Source organism: Carcharodon carcharias, chromosome 16 (assembly GCF_017639515.1).
Source record: "Carcharodon carcharias isolate sCarCar2 chromosome 16, sCarCar2.pri, whole genome shotgun sequence".
Lineage (NCBI taxonomy): Eukaryota > Metazoa > Chordata > Chondrichthyes > Lamniformes > Lamnidae > Carcharodon > Carcharodon carcharias.
Genome location: NC_054482.1, coordinates 120,864,976 through 120,884,917, shown reverse-complemented (window position 1 = coordinate 120,884,917; position 19,942 = coordinate 120,864,976). Strand labels below are relative to the sequence as shown.

The 19,942-nt window shown below is 47.8% G+C and overlaps 1 protein-coding gene across 2 annotated transcripts in view; it reads left to right on the top strand.

The window, feature by feature from the left end:
- The window catches only part of LOC121289454 (guanine nucleotide exchange factor VAV3), a 232,193-nt gene that overhangs the window by 134,965 nt on the left and 77,286 nt on the right, over positions 1-19,942 (top strand). For both annotated transcript variants that reach the window (XM_041208960.1, XM_041208959.1), the window contains exons 9-14: positions 8,551-8,650; positions 11,038-11,133; positions 12,081-12,149; positions 15,349-15,435; positions 15,522-15,607; positions 16,612-16,744. In XM_041208960.1, coding sequence (XP_041064894.1) covers positions 8,551-8,650; positions 11,038-11,133; positions 12,081-12,149; positions 15,349-15,435; positions 15,522-15,607; positions 16,612-16,744 — 571 coding nt within the window. The remainder of the gene's footprint in view (positions 1-8,550; positions 8,651-11,037; positions 11,134-12,080; positions 12,150-15,348; positions 15,436-15,521; positions 15,608-16,611; positions 16,745-19,942) is intronic.

Genomic DNA, 19,942 nt, shown 5'->3' with positions numbered 1-19,942 from the left:
TGACATCATCCTAAAATCCGGCCTTAGTTTCCACATGTACACTGACGATACCCAGCCCCACCTCACCCCCTCTCTCCAAATTATCAGACTGTGTATCTGACACCCAGAACTGGATGAGCTGAAATTTCCTCTGCTTCAGTATCGATAAGACTGAAACCACTGTTTTTGGTCCCTGCTGTAAACTCTGTTCCCTAGTTACCGACTCCATCCCTCTCCCTGACAACTGTCTGACATTGAGTCCAACTGTTCACAACCATGGTGTCCTATCTGACCCTGAGATGAGCTTCAATCCACATATCCACACCATCACCAAGATCGCCTGTTTCCACCTCCATAACATCACCCAGCTCTGCCCCTGTCTCAGCTCATCTGCTACTGAGACCCTCGTCCACGACTGTGTTATTTCCACACTCAGTTATTCCAACTCACTCCTGACTGTCTCTCGCATTCTCTCTCTGCAAACTTGAGCTCATCCAAAACTCTGCCGTCTGTGTCTTAGTTCACACCAAGTCCTGTTCCTCTGTCACTCCTGTGCTCACTGACCTACACTGGCTCCCAGTCAAGGAACAACTTGATTTTAAAATTCTCATTCTTCTTTTCAAATCCCTCAATGGATTCACCGCCTCCATTTCACTGTAATCTCCAATCTCGCCAACCTCCAAGATCTCAGCATCTCTCTAATTCTGGCCTTTTCTGCATTCCTGATTTAATTGCACCACCATTGGTGGCTGTGTCTTCAGCTGCCTGGGTCCCACGCTCTGGAATTCCCTCCCTAGATCTCTCCATCTCTCAACCTTGCATTCCTCCTTTAAGACATTTCTTAAAACCTCCCTCTTTCACCAAACTTTTTGGTCCCTTGACCTAATTGTACTGTGTGTCTCGGTGTCATACTTTCTTTTATAATGTTCCTGTGAAGCACCCTGGGGCATTTCATTACATTACAGGTGCTGTATAAATATAAGTTGTTGTTGTAATATCAACTTGCCATTTGTCAGGCCCCTTTTTTCTGCTGCATCTGACACTCTACCTTTCGCCAACCAGGAGCTCTGCATTTGTGTGTCCAACCTTTCCCCCTTTTGAAACATACCTCAAACTATCGTGCCTTTAAATTGTTCAATTACAATTGGGCTGCTCAACTTTGATTCTGATTTGCCCGGGTTAGGCCCCTCCTCAATTCACTGAAATTCCTCTACTACCGTATACTTCATTCTGGATTTCTCCATGTCCCTCTCATCAGGTTTAGTTTAATGATGGATACTATGATCACTATTCCCAAAATGCTCCCACGTGTGACATTCTCCACTTGACTGATCTCATGCCCGAGAACACGATCCAGCAATGCCTCTTTCCCATTGAGCAGGAAACTCACTAATCATGAAAGTTCACCTGAAGACATGTCAGAAATTCCTCTTCTTCTCCGTCCTCAAAACAATCACTGCCTTGTTCCATATTGGGATTGTTAAAGTCTCTCATTATCACGACCGTTGCTCTTGATTTTCTCAGTAACTTCTTCAAAGGTCTGCTCCTCCACCTTCTACCTACTAGTGACCTGCAAAATACATCAAGTAATGTTCTAGCTCCTTTGCTTCTCAAATCCTTCTTCATTCTTCTTGATCTCTCTGCAGATTACAGATTTCCGCTTCTCCCTCCCACTTCCTCCCTCCCCTTGCTCCCTCTCCTCCCTTTCCTCCTTTTGTCCACCCTCCCATCCTCCCTCCCCTCCCCCACGAACCCCCCATCACTCTCTCTCCCTTTTTCCTCTCTTCCCCACCTTCTCCCTCTCTTCTGCCTGTCTCTTCCAACCCTCCGCCTCTCCCACTCTCTATTCCACTGTCCTGCTATCCCCCTTTTTTTGCTCGCTGCCTTACCCCCCACATTCTCTCTGCTGCGCTCTCTCTCTCCTGTACGCTCCCTCATCTGCACTCTCATTCTCTCTTTCCCTTTCTTTCTCACACCTTCTTTCCTGCTCTCTCTTTCTCCTGCTCTCTTGCCTGTGCTCTTTCTTTCTCTCTTCCTCTCTCAGGGGCCCCCTCTGTCCCTCTCCCACTCCCTCTCTCTCTCCCACTCTCTCACTCATACTCTCTCTCATTTGCGCTCTCTCTCTCATACCCATGCTCTGTCTCGTCTGTGCTCTCTCTTGCCTGTGCTCCCTCTCTCCCTCTCTCTCTCCCCCTTCCTTTCTCTCTCCCTTTCCCACTCCGCCGTGCTTTCTCTCTCCCTCTCTTCCCTCTCTCTCTCTCTCCCCTTCTCTCTCTGCCCCTCTTTCTTGTGCTCACTCTCCCCATCTCTTTCTTCCCTTTCTCCTTCTCCCTCTCTTTCTCTCTCTCCTGCTGTCTCTCTCTCCCTCCAGCTCTCTCTCTCCTGTTCCTTTTCTCTCTCATAAGACCATAACAAATAAAGAGCAGGAATAGGCCATTCGGCCCCTCAAGCCTGCCCTGCCATTCAATAAGATGATGGCTGATCTGCCCCAGGCCTCAACTCCTCTTTTGTGCCAGTTCCTCATAGCCCTCAACTCCCCGATATTTCAAAAATCTATCTACCTCCTCTATAAATACTCTCAATGATCTAGCCTCCACAACTCTCTGAGGTAGAGAATTCCAGACATTCACTACCCTCTGAGAGAAGAAATCCCTTCACATCTCAGTTTTAAATGAATGTCCCCTTATTCTGTAACTATGTCCCCGAGTTCGAGATTCCCCCACTAGTGGAAACATCTTCTCAACACCTACCCTGTCAAACCCCCTGAGACTCTTGTACATTTCAATAAGATCACCCCTCATTATTCTAAACTCTAATGAATAAAGGCCTAACCTGTTTAGCCGTTCTTGATAAGTTAACCCCTTCATCCCAGGAATCAGCCTAGTCAATCTCTTTTGAGCTGCCTCCAATGCCAGTAAATCCTTTCTTACATACGGGGACCAAAATTGTACACATACTCCAGGTGCAGCCTCACCAACACCCTGTACGGTTGTAACAAGACTTCCCTATTTTTAAACTCCAACCCCCTAGCAATACAGGCCAAAATTCCATTTGCCTTCTTAACTACTTGCTGCACCTGCATGCTAACTTTTTGTGTTTCATGCACAAGAACACCCAGATCCCTCTGTGCTGCACTTTTTTGGAGTCTCTCTCCATTTAAATAATAGTCTGCCTTTTGATTCTTCCTACCAGAGTTCATGACCTCACACTTTCCTCCATTAAACTCCACCTGCCAAGTTTTTGCCCACTCACTCAACCTGTCTATATCCCCTTGCAGATTCCTTATGTGCTCAGCACTACATGTCCTCCGGCCTATTTTTGTATCAGCAGCAAATTTGGATACATTACACTCTGCCCCTCCTCCAAATCATTAATATAGATAGTAAATAATTGTGACCCTCGGACTGATCCTTGTAGCACTCCAATAGTTATATCTTTCCAACCTGAAAAAGACCCATTAATCCCATCTTTCTGTCTTCTGTGTGTTAACCAATCCTCAATCCTTGCTAATGCATTACCCCCAATACCGTGAGCTCCTATCTTGCTTGCCCTTCATCAGCTCTGCTTGTTATATCCTCAAAGAACTCTAGCAAATTTGTCAAACATGATTTCTGATTCACAAAACCATGTTGAGTCTGTTTGATTGTGTTAAGCATTTCTAAATGTCCTGTTATTTCTTCCTTGGCAATGGACTCTCACATTGTCCCATATCAGATGTTAGGCTGACTGGCCTATAGTTTCCTGCTTCTTGCCTCCCTCCCTTCTTGAACAGGGGGTAGGGGGTGGGGGGGTGGTCACATTAGCTTTAAAACCCTTGAATGCAGACCATCAGGTCCTGGAGACCTGTCTGCCTTTAGTCCCATTAGTTTGTCAAACACTTAGTCCCTCATGATAGAAGCTGTTACAAGATCTTTCCTTCCATTAGCTCCTTGCTTACCTGATATCTTTGCGATGATTATAGTGTCCTCCACCGTGAAGACCGATGCAAAATATTGGTTTAAAGTATCTGCCATTTCCCTGTTCCCTGTTATCAATTCTCCAGTCGCATCCTCCGGGGATCACACACTCACTTTAGCCACTCTCTCTCTTTTTATATACCCGTGGAAGCTCTTACTGTTTGTTTGTATATTTCTTGCCAATTTATTTTCATAATCAATTTTCTCCCTCTTTATGAGCTTTTTAGTCTCCGCTGCTGCTTCCCAAAAAAGTCCCAATCCTCTGGCCTACCACTGCATTGTATGCCTGAGTTTTTGATTGGATATCCTCCTTGACCAGCTTTGTTAACCACGGGTGGTTCATCCTATTTATCGGGTCCTTCTTTTTGACCAAATGAAACCTGTCCCAAGGGAACAGCTCCCTCCTTCCCCAGTACTGGTGCCAGTGCCCCATGAGTTGGAACCCATTTCTCCCACACCAAACTTTGAGCTATGCATTTACCTCTCTAATCTTATTTACCCTATGCCAACTTGCACATGGCTCAGATAGTAATCCAGAGATTATGACCTTTGTGGTTCTGCTTTCTAATTTAGCCCCGAGCTGCTTGTAGTCCCTCAGCAGAACCTCTTTCCTAATCCTACCTATGTTGTTGGTACCTACGTGGACCATGACACCTGGATCCTTCCCCTCCCACTCCAAGTTCCTCTGCAGCTTGAATAATTGTTCTTAACCTTGGCACCAGGTGGGCAACACAGACTTCGGGACTCTCTGTCGTTGCTGCAGAGAACAGTATCCAATCCTTGAACTATACAATCCCCTATTACTACTATGTTTCTCTTTTCTCCCCCCACTTGAATGGCACTCTGTACCACGGTGCTGTGGTCAGTTCACTCATCTTCCTTGCAGTCTGTGCCCTCGTCCACAAGAATCTTGTACCTATTGGACAAGAGCACTGGCTGAGGCACCTCTAAAGCTAAATTTTGGATCCCTCACTCACCGTCACACCCTCCTGTCCCTGACCATAGACCAAATTTTTATATAACTCTCCCCTTCCTTGATTTGTTGCAGTGTCCACAGCTCGGACTCCAGCTCATCATCGCTGAGCTGGAGTTCCTCGAGCAGCCAACACTTGCTGCAGCTGTGGTCACTGTGAATCACACCAGCATCCACCAGCACCCATATACTACAGCTGCAACACATCACCTGCCCAGCCATCTTTATTCTATTTAATTAATGAATTTGGCCGTTAAATATTTTAAAATTGAATCTCTTCAGCTGTAATATCGTCTCCTGATTTAAACCACTTGGCCAATCAAAAGAGACACGGAAGGGACACCCACCAATCACCTGCCTGTATTCGTTAGATGTCACACTTCAACTCTGACAAGTAGAAACAGATCCTCCTCTCGCCCTCTCCTCTAGGAGCTGCTGACTGTCCCAGGGTCCTCCTCTCACACTCTCCTCTAGGTGCTGCTGACTGTCTGTCCCAGGGTCCTCCTCTCACTCTCTCCTCTAGGTGCTGCTGACTGTCCCAGGGTCCTCCTCTCACTCTCTCCTCTAGGTGCTGCTGACTGTCCCAGGGTCCTCCTCTCACACTCTCCTCTAGGTGCTGCTGACTGTCTGTCCCAGGGTCCTCCTCTCACACTCTCCTCTAGGTGCTGCTGACTGTCCCAGGGTCCTCCTCTCACACTCTCCTCTAGGTGCTGCTGACTGTCTGTCCCAGGGTCCTCCTCTCGCACTCTCCTCTAGGTGCTGCTGACTGTCTGTCCCAGGGTCCTCCTCTCACTCTCTCCTCTAGGTGCTGCTGACTGTCCCAGGGTCCTCCTCTCACACTCTCCTCTAGGTGCTGCTGACTGTCCCAGGGTCCTCCTCTCACTCTCTCCTCTAGGTGCTGCTGACTGTCTGTCCCAGGGTCCTCCTCTCACACTCTCCTCTAGGTGCTGCTGACTGACTGTCCCAGGGTCCTCCTCTCACTCTCTCCTCTAGGTGCTGCTGACTGCCCCAGGGTCATCCTCTCACACTCTCCTCTAGATGCTGCTGACTGTCCCAGGGCCCTCCTCTCACACTCTCCTCTAGGTGCTGCTGACTGTCCCAGGGTCCTCCTCTAGGTGCTGCTGACTGTCTGTCCCAGGGCCCCCCTCTCACACTCTCCTCTAGGTGCTGCTGTCTGTCCCAGGGTCCTCCTCTCACTCTCTCCTCTAGGTGCTGCTGACTGTCCCAGGATCCTCCTCTCACTCTCTCCTCTAGGTGCTGCTGACTGTCCCAGGGTCCTCCTCTCACTCTCTCCTCTAGGTGCTGCTGACTGTCCCAGGGTCCTCCTCTCACACTCTCCTCTAGGTGCTGCTGACTGTCCCAGGGTCCTCCTCTCACTCTCTCCTCTAGGTGCTGCTGACTGTCCCAGGGTCCTCCTCTCACACTCTCCTCTAGGTGCTGCTGACTGTCCCAGGGTCCTCCTCTCACACTCTCCTCTAGGTGCTGCTGACTGTCTGTCCCAGGGTCCTCCTCTCACACTCTCCTCTAGGTGCTGCTGACTGTCCCAGGGTCCTCCTCTCACTCTCTCCTCTAGGTGCTGCTGACTGTCTGTCCCAGGATCCTCCTCTCACTCTCTCCTCTAGGTGCTGCTGACTGTCTGTCCCAGGATCCTCCTCTCACACTCTCCTCTAGGTGCTGCTGACTGTCTGTCCCAGGGTCCTCCTCTCACACTCTCCTCTAGGTGCTGCTGACTGCCTGTCCCAGGGCCCTCCTCTCACACTCTCCTCTAGGTGCTGCTGACTGTCCCAGGGTCCTCCTCTCACTCTCTCCTCTAGGTGCTGCTGACTGTCCCAGGGTCCTCCTCTCACACTCTCCTCTAGGTGCTGCTGACTGTCCCAGGGTCCTCCTCTCACACTCTCCTCTAGGTGCTGCTGACTGTCTGTCCCAGGGTCCTCCTCTCACACTCTCCTCTAGGTGCTGCTGACTGCTTGTCCCAGGGTCCTCCTCTCACTCTCTCCTCTAGGTGCTGCTGACTGTCTGTCCCAGGATCCTCCTCTCACTCTCTCCTCTAGGTGCTGCTGACTGTCCCAGGGTCCTCCTCTCACACTCTCCTCTAGGTGCTGCTGACTGTCCCAGGGTCCTCCTCTCACACTCTCCTCTAGGTGCTGCTGACTGTCCCAGGGTCCTCCTCTCACACTCTCCTCTAGGTGCTGCTGACTGTCCCAGGGTCCTCCTCTCGCACTCTCCTCTAGGTGCTGCTGACTGTCCCAGGGTCCTCCTCTCACACTCTCCTCTAGGTGCTGCTGACTGTCCCAGGATCCTCCTCTCACACTCTCCTCTAGGTGCTGCTGACTGTCCCAGGGTCCTCCTCTTGCACTCTCCTCTGGGTGCTGCTGTCTGTCCCAGGATCCTCCTCTCACACTCTCCTCTAGGTGCTGCTGACTGTCCCAGGGTCCTCCTCTCACACTCTCCTCTAGGTGCTGCTGACTGCCTGTCCCAGGGCCCTCCTCTCACACTCTCCTCTAGGTGCTGCTGACTGTCCCAGGGTCCTCCTCTCACTCTCTCCTCTAGGTGCTGCTGACTGTCCCAGGGTCCTCCTCTCACACTCTCCTCTAGGTGCTGCTGACTGCCTGTCCCAGGGCCCTCCTCTCACACTCTCCTCTAGGTGCTGCTGACTGTCCCAGGGTCCTCCTCTCACTCTCTCCTCTAGGTGCTGCTGACTGTCCCAGGGTCCTCCTCTCACACTCTCCTCTAGGTGCTGCTGACTGTCCCAGGGTCCTCCTCTCACACTCTCCTCTAGGTGCTGCTGACTGTCCCAGGGTCCTCCTCTCACTCTCTCCTCTAGGTGCTGCTGACTGTCTGTCCCAGGATCCTCCTCTCACTCTCTCCTCTAGGTGCTGCTGACTGTCTGTCCCAGGGTCCTCCTCTCACACTCTCCTCTAGGTGCTGCTGACTGCTTGTCCCAGGATCCTCCTCTCACTCTCTCCTCTAGGTGCTGCTGACTGACTGTCCCAGGGTCCTCCTCTCACACTCTCCTCTAGGTGCTGCTGTCTGTCCCAGGGTCCTCCTCTCACACTCTCCTCTAGGTGCTGCTGACTGTCCCAGGGTCCTCCTCTCACACTCTCCTCTAGGTGCTGCTGACTGTCCCAGGGTCCTCCTCTCACACTCTCCTCTAGGTGCTGCTGACTGTCCCAGGATCCTCCTCTCACACTCTCCTCTAGGTGCTGCTGACTGTCCCAGGGTCCTCCTCTCGCACTCTCCTCTGGGTGCTGCTGTCTGTCCCAGGATCCTCCTCTCACACTCTCCTCTAGGTGCTGCTGACTGTCACAGGGTCCTCCTCTCACACTCTCCTCTAGGTGCTGCTGACTGTCCCAGGGTCCCCCTCTCACACTCTCCTCTAGGTGCTGCTGACTGTCCCAGGGCCCTCCTCTCACACTCTCCTCTAGGTGCTGCTGACTGACTGGCTCGTAGTCTGCCTTTCACACCTGCTCTCCTGCTCTCTCCCTCTCTGCTCTCTCTCCTGCTTGCTCTCTCTCACTCTCTCTCTCTCACACTCTTTCTCTCTCCCTCTTCCACTGTCTCTCCCTGCCTCGCCCATTCTCTCTCTCTCTCCCTCCTTCTCTCTGACCCATGCTCTCACTCACTCTCTCATTCCCCCTGTAGGCTGCTGATTTATGGTGACTATTGCAGTCAAGTGGAGAGTGCAATTAAGTGTTTGGATGAAATCAGTAAATCAAGGCAAGAACTGCGGCTGAAGTTGGAGGTAATTAATCTTTCACTCTTGTTCATTATTTTTAATTTAAAGATGTTTGGGGATACAATATTGTGTGATATTAATATATTTAGATTCCATGCTTTTACATTTCTTGATTAATTTATAGTTTGAATAAAAGATGCCCGTGCTGCTATCTCATTGCGAGATTTCACAATCTGGACAGCGATATCCTACAGATCAGCCTGGATCTCATTGAATGGTGTAACAGGCCTGAGTTGCCTATTTGGCCTCTTCCTGTTGTTCCAGCCTCCGGAACCGGCAACTCACCGGAACGCCTGCTCCCCGAGTCCTATCCCCGCTCACCCATCAGCCTGTCCTCACCAAACTACAATGGCTCTCAGACCAACAATGCTATCATTTTAAAATTCTCACACCTCTTTTCAAATCCCTCCATGGTCTCACCTCCTCCCTTTCTCTGTTCTCTCCTCCAACTCTCCAAAAAATCATAGAATGGTTGCAGCACAGAAGTAGGCCATTTGGCCCATCATGCCCATGCTGGCCCCCTGCAAGAGCAACTCACCTCATTCCACTTCCCTGCCCTTTCCTCGAAGCCCAGAATTTTTTTTCCCATTCAGACAATAATCCAATTCCCTCTGAAAGTAACTTTTGAACCTGCCTCCACCACACTCTCAGACAATGCATTCCAGATCCTAACCACTCGATTGACCCTGTCTCCCCCACACTCTCAGGCAGTGCATTCCAGACCCTAACCACTCGATTGACCCTGTCTCCACCACACACTCAGACAGTGCATTCCAGATCCTAACGACTCGATTGTCCCTGTCTCCCCCACACTCTCAGACAGAGAATTCCAGACCCTAACCACTCGATTGACCCTGTCTCCACCACACTCTCAGGTGGAGAATTCCAGATCCTAACCACTCGATTGACCCTGTCTCCCCCACACTCTCAGACAGAGAATTCCAGACCCTAACCACTCGATTGACCCTGTCTCCACCACACTCTCAGGCGAAGAATTCCAGATCCTAACCACTCGATTGACCCTGTCTCCCCCACACTCTCAGACAGAGAATTCCAGACCCTAACCACTCGATTGACCCTATTTCCCCCACACTCTCAGGCAGTGCATTCCAGATCCTAACCACTCGATTGACTCTGTCTCCACCACACTCTCGGACAGAGAATTGCAGATCCTAACCACTCGATGTGTCATGAAAGGTTTTTCCTCATGTTGTCTTTGGTTCTTTTTCCCTTATCAACCATCTCTATTACCTCATGAAAAAGCTCAAATCAATTTAGTTAAACATGATTTGCCCTTAACAAATGTGCCCTGGCTTTCCTTAAACAACCCACACTTATTCAAATGACCATTAATTCTGTCCTGGATTATCATTTCTAAAACCTTTCCCACCACTGAGGTTAAACTGACTGGCCTGTAGTTTCTGCGTTTATCCTTACACTCACTCTTGACCAAGCGTGGAACATTTGCAATTCTCCATTTTACTGGCACCTCTCCTGTCTAGGAGGGTTGGAAAGTTACAGCCAGTGCCCCTGCAATTCCCACTCTCACTTCCCTACCCACCCTTGGATGCATCTCATCTGGTCCTGGTGCTTTGTCAACTTTAAGTGCAGTCAGCCTTTCTAAAACCTCCCCTGTATCAGTTTTTAGCCCATCCAGTGTCTCAGCAACACCCTCTTTCACTGGGACTTTGACAGCATCTTCTTCCTTGGTAAAGATTGATGCAAAGAATTCATTTAGCACCCTAACCATGCCCTCGCCTCCATATGTAAGCCCCTTTTTGGTGTCTAATCAGCATCTCCTGTCCTCTTGATACTATTTTACTATTTTTATTTTTACAGTCAACTTTTGGATTCTCTCTTATGTTAGCTGCCAGTCTCTTCTCACACTCTTTCTGTGTTGCCCTTATTTCTTTTTTCACTTTCCCTCTGAACGTTCTATATTCAGTCTCGTTCTCACTTGTATAATCAACCCGACATCTGAGTATATTCCTTTCTTCTCCTTCAACTTGCTGTCTAACTCTTTCATTATCCTGGGAGATCTGGCTTTGGTTTCCATGTCTTCCCCCTGCCTCCCTGCCCCCCAGTAGGACCCCCCCCCCCACCCCCCCAAGATCTCTGAGCTCCTCTAATTCTGGCCTCTTGAACATCCTCGATTTTAATTGCTCTGCCACTAGCGGCTGTGCTTTCAGTTGTCGGACATAAGGTCCAGAATTCCCTCCCTAAAACTCTCTGACTCTGTACCTCTCACTCTTCCTTTAAGATACCCCATTATATCTACCTCTTGTCACCTTGTGACCTGGTGTCAAAAACTGTCAGATTGTGCTGCTGGGAAGAACCTTGGGGCATTTGATGATGTAAGAGGCACTATATAAATACAACTTGTTGTTTTTTAGGAATGTGCAAACAGAGCGAACAATGGAAAGTTCACATTGAGAGATCTTCTTGTTGTACCAATGCAGAGAGTCCTCAAGTATCACCTCCTTCTTCAGGTGACTCTTTCGCTCCTTTTCCATGTGTTCATGTAACTGTTTTAAAAACCAATTAGAAACTCTTCCCCTGCCAGTTAGAAAGACCTGGTTCGTACATATGGGATTTTCTTGGTGCACATGGTGGTGGGAAATATAAGGGTTAGGCTATTTCTGTACACTGCTGTATAAACTGGGTGATTCATGTCACCTCTCAAACAATCTCCATTCAGCCACATGCAGTCAGTGCCTGGTAAGAACTGTAACCTCACAGCACTGAGTATCAGCTGTGATTCAGTAGGGAGTAAATTGACTTCTGGGTTTCCGACATTACAACAGGGTCGCTACTTCAGAAAAGTTATTTCATTAGCTGTGAAATGCTTTGGCACATCCTGAGGTCACGAAAGCTGCTATAGAAATGAAAGATTTTCTTTCTAAGTGATTCAAAGGTATAAATGAACAGAATGTTATCAAGTGTTAACAAGTTGGCCTATACTACCTCTCCCACAAACTCACAGAGTCATTACATTACAGAAGGAGGCCATTCAGTCCATTGACTCTATGCTGGCTCTCCAGTCAGTGCCATTCCTATCACTTTGTGATTTAGACCCTCTCTGTGAAAAAACAAAAGAAACTTCAACCCAATTTTGGGGTTCAAGGAAATTTGGAAAAATTCCTCTTTGGTTTTGATCTGGTGCTGCCGACTATTCGGGGAGCTGAGTCTGGCACTGATGGACATTCCCAGGACCTCTCTCTTGTACAGGGTGATCTACACCCCTGGCAGAAACAGATTCAGTAAACAAGCATCCGGAGAAGGAGTTACCAGCTGTGCAACTGATTGACTATTCCCGGCGGGGTGGGGGGCGTGGTGGGGGGGATGGAGAATATCAGGGTTTGCTGAGGCTGTGTGACATGTTATCAGAGGGGATTGTTAAATGACTCTCTAACCAGACCTTTCTGTCCTTTCACAGGAGCTCGTGAAGCAAACGACTGACCAACAGGAGAAAGCAAATTTGCGATTGGCACTGGACGCAATGAAGGTGAGTGCAGGCAGCAGCAAAGGTGGACTGGGTTCTGACCGAGTTACCAAGCAAGGAGCTTACACTAAACCTGGGTAAAACAGTGGCTAATCCTAAGTGTGAATATTGTCTCTAAATCTGGGCTCCACACTTTAGGAAGGATGTTGAGGCCTTGGAGAGGGTGCGGAGGAGATTTACTCCAGTGGGACCAGGGATGTGGGACTTCAGTTAATGTGGAGAGACTGGAGAAGCTGGGATTGTTCTCCTTAGAGCAGAGAAGGTTAAGTGGGGATTTAATCGAGGAGTTGAAAATCAGCAAGAGTTTTGATAGAGTAAATAAGGTGAAACTGTTTCCAATGGCAGGAGAGTCAGTAACCAGAGGGACACAGATTCATGGTGATTGGTAAAAGGACTTGAAGGGAGATGAAATTTTAGTTTACACAGTGAGTTGTTGTGATCTGGAACGCGCTGCCTGAAAGGGCGGCGGAAGCAGATTCAATAATAACTTTCAAAAGGGAATTGGGAAATATTTGAAAAGAAATGATTTGCAGTATTATGGGGGCAAACAGAAGTTATACCCTCAGACACTCGTGAGCTCATTACAGTCTTGGTCTAAACACGGATATAAGAGCTGAGCTCCCGAGGTGAGGTGAGAGTGACTGCCCTTGACATCGAGGCAGCATTTGACCGAGTGTGGCATCAAGGAGACCTAGCAACACTGGACTCAATGGAAATCAGGGGGTAAACTCTCCGCTGGTTGGAGTCATACCCAGCACAAAGGAAGATGGTTGTGGTTGTTGGAGGTCAGTCATCTCAGCTCCAGGACATCACTGCAGGAGTTCCTCAGGGTAGTGTCCTCGGCCCAACCATCTTCAGCTGCTTCATCAATGACCTTCCTTCCATCATAAGGTCAGAAGTGGGGATGTTCGCTGATGATTGCACAATGTTCAGCACCATTCGCAGCTCCTCAGATACTGAAGCAGCCCATGTCCAAATGCAGCAAGACCTGGACAATATCCAGGCTTGGGCTGACAAGTGGCAAGTAACATTCACACCATACAAGTGTCAGGCAACGACCATCTCCATTAAGAGAGAATCCAACCATCGCCCCTTCACATTCAATGACATTACCATTGCTGAATCCCCCACTATCAACATCCTGGGGGTCACCATTGACCAGAAACTGAACTGGACTAGCCATATAAATACTGTGGCTACAGGAGCAGATCAGAGGCTGGGAATCCTGCTGTGAGTAACTCACCTCCTGACTCCCCAAAGCCTGTCCACCATCTACAAGGCACAAGTCAGGTGTGTGATGGAAAACTCTCCACTTGCCTGGATGAGTGCAGCTCCTACAACACTCAAAAAGCTCAACATCATCTAAGACAAAGCAGTCCACTTGATTGGAACCCCTTTCTCCACCTTAAACATTCACTCTCTGCACCACCGATGCATAGTAGCAGCAGTGTGTACCATCTACAAGAAACACTGCGGGAATTTTCCAAGGTTCCTTAGACAGCAACTTCCAAAGGGGACATAAGTTCAAAATGAGGGGCAGGAGGTTTAGGGGGGATGTGAGGAAAAACTTTTTTACCCAGAGGGTGGTGAGGGTCTGGAATGCGCTGCCTGGGAGGGTGGTGGAGGCGGGTTGCCTCACATCCTTTAAAAAGTACCTGGATGAGCACTTGGCACATCATAACATTCAAGGCTATTGGCCAAGTGCTGGTAAATGGGATTAGGTAGGTAGGTCAGGTGTTTCTCAGAGGCTGATGGACCTCTTCTGCGCTGTGATTCTGTGAAATCCATGACCACTAACATCTAGAAGGACAAGGGCAGCAGGCACATGGGAACACCACCACCTGGAATTTCCCTTCCAAGTCACTCACCATCCTGACTTGGAAATATATCGCCGTTCCTTCACTGTCACTGGGTCAAAATCCTGGAACTCCCTCCCTAACAGCGCTGTGGGTGTACCTACACCACATGGACTGCAGCGGTTCAAGAAGGCAGCTCACCACCACCTTCTCAAGGGCAACTAGGAATGGGCAATAAATGCTGGCCCAGCCAGCGAAGCCCACATCCCCGTGAATAAATTAAAAAAAACACACATTCTCATTTGTGCTTTTGGATATTTCTCTGCTAATTAGGCAGGATAGGGAGGGGGATAAACAAGGTGGGGGTGTAGCATTATTGGTTAAAGAATCAATTACAGCTGTGAGGAGGGATGAGAGACTAAATGAAGCACCAAATGAGGCCATTTGGGATGAGTTCAGAAATAAAAAGGGGCAGCCACACTGCTAGGTGTGTACTACAGACCCCCACATAGTGGGACGGAGTTAAAAGAGCAAATATGTGGACAGATTTCTGAGTGTGAAAACAATAGGGCAGTAATTGTTTGGGACTTCAACTATTTACAATATACTCAGCAGTAACTACACGTGTGCTTTCAACTCCAACTCTATCTCTACACTGAGAGCAGCCCGTGCTGCTCTCCTATTGGTCACTACAGGTCATTGATCTTCCTTAACAAGTATTATTCTTAAAGGTACATTACACACTAAATAAAACCACAATTACTATAGGTATAAAACTCTGGTTAGGCCACAGCTGGAATTTTGTGTACAGTCCTATTCACCATATTACAGGAAGGACATAAACGCTTAGGAGAGAGAACAGAGGAGATTTACAAAAATGCTGTCAGGGCTTGAAAATGGCAGCAATGAGGAGAGATTGGATAGTCTCGGGTCGTTTTTGTTGGAACAGAGGAGGCTGAGGGGTGACCTAACTGAGGTGTAGAAAATTATGAGGGGCCTAGATAGTGTAGACAGGAAACACCTGTTTGCCCCTAGCTGAGGGGTCAATTACCAGAGGGCATAGATTTAAGGTGATTAGTAGAAGGATTAGAGGGGACATGGAGAAAACCTTTTTCACCCAGAGGGTGGTGGGTGTCTGGAATTCACTGCGTCAGTCGGTGGTTGAGGCTGAAACGTTCAACTGATTAAAAAGGCACCTGGATCTGCATCTGAAGTGCTGTAACCTGCAAGGCCATGGACCAGGGGCTGGACAGTGGGATTAAACTGAGCGGCTAGTTTCTTTTTTTCCCTTTTTTGGCTGGCACAGATGTGATGGGCTGAATGGCCTCTTTCTGCACCGTAACCTTTCTATGGTTCGAAGATTGCGCTGTTTAACTTATTTCACTGATTCAGTTTTGTCTCTGTAGGACTTGGCACAATATGTGAACGAGGTGAAACGAGATAACGAGTGCCTACGAGAGATTAATCAGTTCCAGCATTGCATTGATAACTCGGTGAGTTTGGTTAACTATCTGCCATGTCAGATTGGGATATTTTGGGTACATTGTGCCCTTGGTAAGCGACGCTGTGTGTGTTTCAGAACCAGCCTCTTACAAAGTATGGACGTCCCAAAGTGGATGGGGAGATGCGGCTAATGACGCTGGACAAACGCACACGGCAAGATCGGTGAGTAGGAAGGCCCTTCATCACTCCGTGTTCGGAGCTGATCTCAACATTGCAGCAAAGTATCAAAGTACCAATTACTAAGGGCAGGAATGGGTGTAAAATACTAACTGCAGCATAGCTTCACTACAATACACCACTTGTAATGGTTCCAGATTGACTGTAAGCCTGTATGTGTCTATGTGTGCATGTCTGTGCATGTATATTTGAGAGTGTGCATGCGCACACGTGTGTTTATGAGCATGCATGCGTCATTATGTGTGAGACTATGTGTATGAAAGAGTCTCTGTGTGTGTGTGCACTTATTGTCAGTTCCAACATTCTATTGCATCATGGTTGGCCTGTATCTTGCCTCCATTTACCTGCCTTTCACTCAATATCCCTCAATACTCTTATCCAACAAAACTCTATCTCAGTCATAAAAGCTCCAGTCGACCCCAGCACCCACCGCTTTCTGGGGGAGAGAGTTCCAGTTTCCCATCCTCTCTGGGTGAGGAATTGTCTGATTCACATTTTAACGTTCTGCTCCCTTGTTCTGGACTCCCGCAGACCCCCAGCACCCCCACAGCCCCAAGACAAAATAGTTTCTCTATCTGTCTGATCAAAGGCTTTAATCATCTTAAACACTTCAATTACATCACCTCTTAATCTTCCAAACTCGAGGGAATACGGGTCTAGTCCATGTAACCTGCCCTCATAATTTAACCCTTTCACCCCCAGCCTCATTCTGCTCTGCACCCTCTCCGAGGCCAGTCTCTCCTTCCTGAGATGCGGGGCCCAGAACTGAACCCGGTTACTCCAGATAGAATCTGCTTATGGCCCAGAACTGAACCCAGTTACTCCAGATAGAATCTGCTTATGGCTCTTGCCAAGGTGAAACAGACTGTCATCCTCCACTTTTTGAGTCTGGTTTGAATCCTATAAGCAACAATCATCTCCTCTTGCAAGCTTCCCTGTGTGAGAACATGGTGAGACAGCTGGAATCTATATGTTCTCTCTCTGAATAGGCACATCTTCCTCTTTGACAAGGCAGTCATTGTGTGTAAGAGACGGGGAGATAACTATGAAATGAAGGAAATCATCGACTTGAGCGTTTACAAGATAACAAACAACCCAACAACAGACAAGGAAAACAAGAAGGTGAGTGAATGCTCTTTAGCTGCTCCACAAACTCTGATCCCTAACTACCATTTCCATCCCTCTCCATAGTAACTAACTGGAGCTGAGCCAGACTGTACGCTGCCTTGGCATCCGATTTGACCCTGAGATGAGTTTCTGACTCTGTATTCCGCCCGTCATTAAGGCAGCTGATTTCCACATTCTTAACTTTGCCTGACTCAGCCGCTGCATCAACTATTCTGCTGCTGGAACCCTCTCTCATGAGTTTGTTACTTCCATTTTAAATATTCCAATGCACTCCAATCTCGCACCCTCCATAAGGACATAAAAATAGGAGTAGGTGTAGGCCATTCAGCCCCTTGAGTCTGTTCCAACATTTAGTGAGATCATGGCTGACCTGTTCTTGACCTCAGCTCCACTTGCTCAGCCATTTCAGAGGGTAGTTAAGAGTTAACCACATCACTGTGAGTCTGTAGTCACATGTAGGTCAGACCAGATAAGGACAGCAGATTTCCTTCCCTAAAGGACATTAGTGACCCAGATGGGTTTTTATGACAATCAATGATAGTTTCTGGTCACCCCGTTACTGAGACTAGCTTTTAACTCCAGATTTTATTAATTGAATATAAATTCTACCAGTTGCCATGGTGAGATTTGAACCCATCTCCCCAGAGCATTAGCCTAGGTCTCTGGGTTACTGTTCCAGTGAAATTACCACAATGCTACCGTCTTCTTCAAAAACCTGTCCAACTCAGCCTTGATTATCTTCACTGACCCAGCCTCCACTGCTCTCTGGGGAAGAGAATTCCAAAGACTAATGACCCTCTGAGAGAAGAAATTCCTCCTCTTGTCCACTTATTTTGAAACTGTGCCTAGTTCCAGAATCCCCCCTAAAGGGGGAGACACACTCTCAGCATCCACCCTGTCAACCCCCCTCAGAATCTTATATGTTACAATAGGATCACCTCTCATCCTTCTAAACTCCAATGAGTATAGGCCCAACCTGTTCAACCTTTCTTCATAAGACCACCTGTTTACTTAGGATATACAATGCAGAAAAAGGCCATTCAGCCCAACCAATCATACTGACATTTATACTTCACTCAAGCCTCCTCCCTTCTTTCCCCAAATCTACCTTCGTAACCCTCTATGCCTTTCTCCCTCATATGTTTGTCTTAACCTATCTCTATCCCTTTGCAGACTCCGTGTCCCCCCCTCACAACTTGTTTTCCGGCCTATCTTTGTGTCATCGGCAAACTTAGGCTACAATACAGTCTGTCCCTTCACACATCTCATTGAGGCCCCACCAATGATCTCTGTGTTGTCCAATCACGGAATCACAGTTGGACACTGCTTTCTGAGCTTTGCAAGTGTGGGGCGGCTGAGTACAGTCAGCACTTTGCCTGTTGCGAACAGTTAAAGGGACGTGTTGTTTGAGATGTAAAATATGACAGAATGACCCCTAACCTGCTACCCACTGCATATTTCTAATAAGTAGATGACAACGTTTGCTATATTTGAATCTGCAGCTGCATGTCACAATTTCCTTAGACACCTTAATGGGCTCCATCTTGTGCTTGAATTCACAATGGAGCAATCTAACAAGCTCCCTTTTTATTCATGGGATGTGGGTGTCACTGGCTAGTCCAGCATTTATTGCCCCTCCCTAATTGCCCTTGCTCAGAGGACATGTGGGTCTGGAATCACATGTAGACCAGGTAAGGATGACAGATTTCCTTCCCTAAAAGGATACTAGTGAACCAGATGGGCTTTTACGACAAACAACAATGATTTCATAGTCATCATTAGACCTTTAATTCCAGATTTTTATTGAACTCAAATTCCACCATCTGCTGTGGGGGGCTTTGAGTCCAGGCCCCCAGAGACCTGGCTCTCTGGATTACCCAACCCAGTAACAACACCACTACACCACCACCTCCTCGACATGGATTCTCTATTACGGTCCACCACAAGCTGGTCAATACGAGCGTTGAGATTCTTACAGTTCCACACGCTATTAGGTTGGTCTTTTCAGCAAACTCATAAATAGGGCCCGAGCCATTTGGTCACTATGCAAGTTTGATGCTGAAATCAGGCACATCAAAGGCATCCTGCAGGGTAATGGCCACCCTGATCAGATCATTTCACACTGTATACCACACAGACTCATGAACAGGCCTAAGGCCATCACTTTCAGCCCTGAAAATTACCCAGCATACCTCAGGTTACCCTGGAAGGGGCAAGGTATCTCAAAACGTTGAGTAATAGGTGAAGCTAGCTGTTTCACGCTGCTACTATGCAGTAGCAACATGAGTGGTATTCACCACCATCAGGATGCTGCCGTCAAACCAAGTAGTCATTCTGCTTATCACACAAATGAGTGATGTGGTGTATGAATTTCAGTGCCAGTGTGATGCTGGGTATGTAGGTCGTACATCCCAAAGACTGGTGGATCGGATCAAACAGCCACTGTTCACAATGGGCAGGGTACAGAACCTACCCAACCAGCCCAGACTTGCAAAACTCAAAACATCAGAATAAATTGCTGTTCCTGTTTCGATTTGGTATTCTTGCAAATCTGTCCTGATGAATGCAAGATGAAAGCCTTCTACCAGCATGTCTCTTTTTTCAGCAATGCTCAAGTTCTGTACTGTTAACTGATGGTCAAACACAATTTTCCTTTCACAAAACCATGTTCACTTTGCCTGATTGTATTATGATGTCCTGCTGCTATTTCCTTAACAATGGATTCCAGAAATTTCCCAGTGACAGATGTTAGTCTAACTGGGCTCTAGTTTCCAGTTTTCTGTCTCCCTCCTTTCTTAAATAAAGGTGTTACATGAGCTATTTTCCAATCCACTGGGACCTTTCCAGAGCCTAGGGAATTTTGGAAGATTACAGCCGACACATCATCTTTCTCTGCGGTGTTATGACCCAGCCGCTGGAAACACTGAGCTACTTAAAAATCCCAGACGGAAACGTTGAGCAACTGTCATAACCTATATTTTTTAGTGGTATGTTTGAGATGCAGCTCTAAATTCAGGAATCAGACCAGTAGTTCTCGAGAGGTTTTATATTAAACTACATGAGACATTTATTAATTTATACAAGTTAAATATATACACATGGCTACAAATTACTACTATCATAACTTTTAACAAATTCCCAAACTAATCTTCACTAAGGCAACAACAACCCATAGACTTAACCAAACACCAG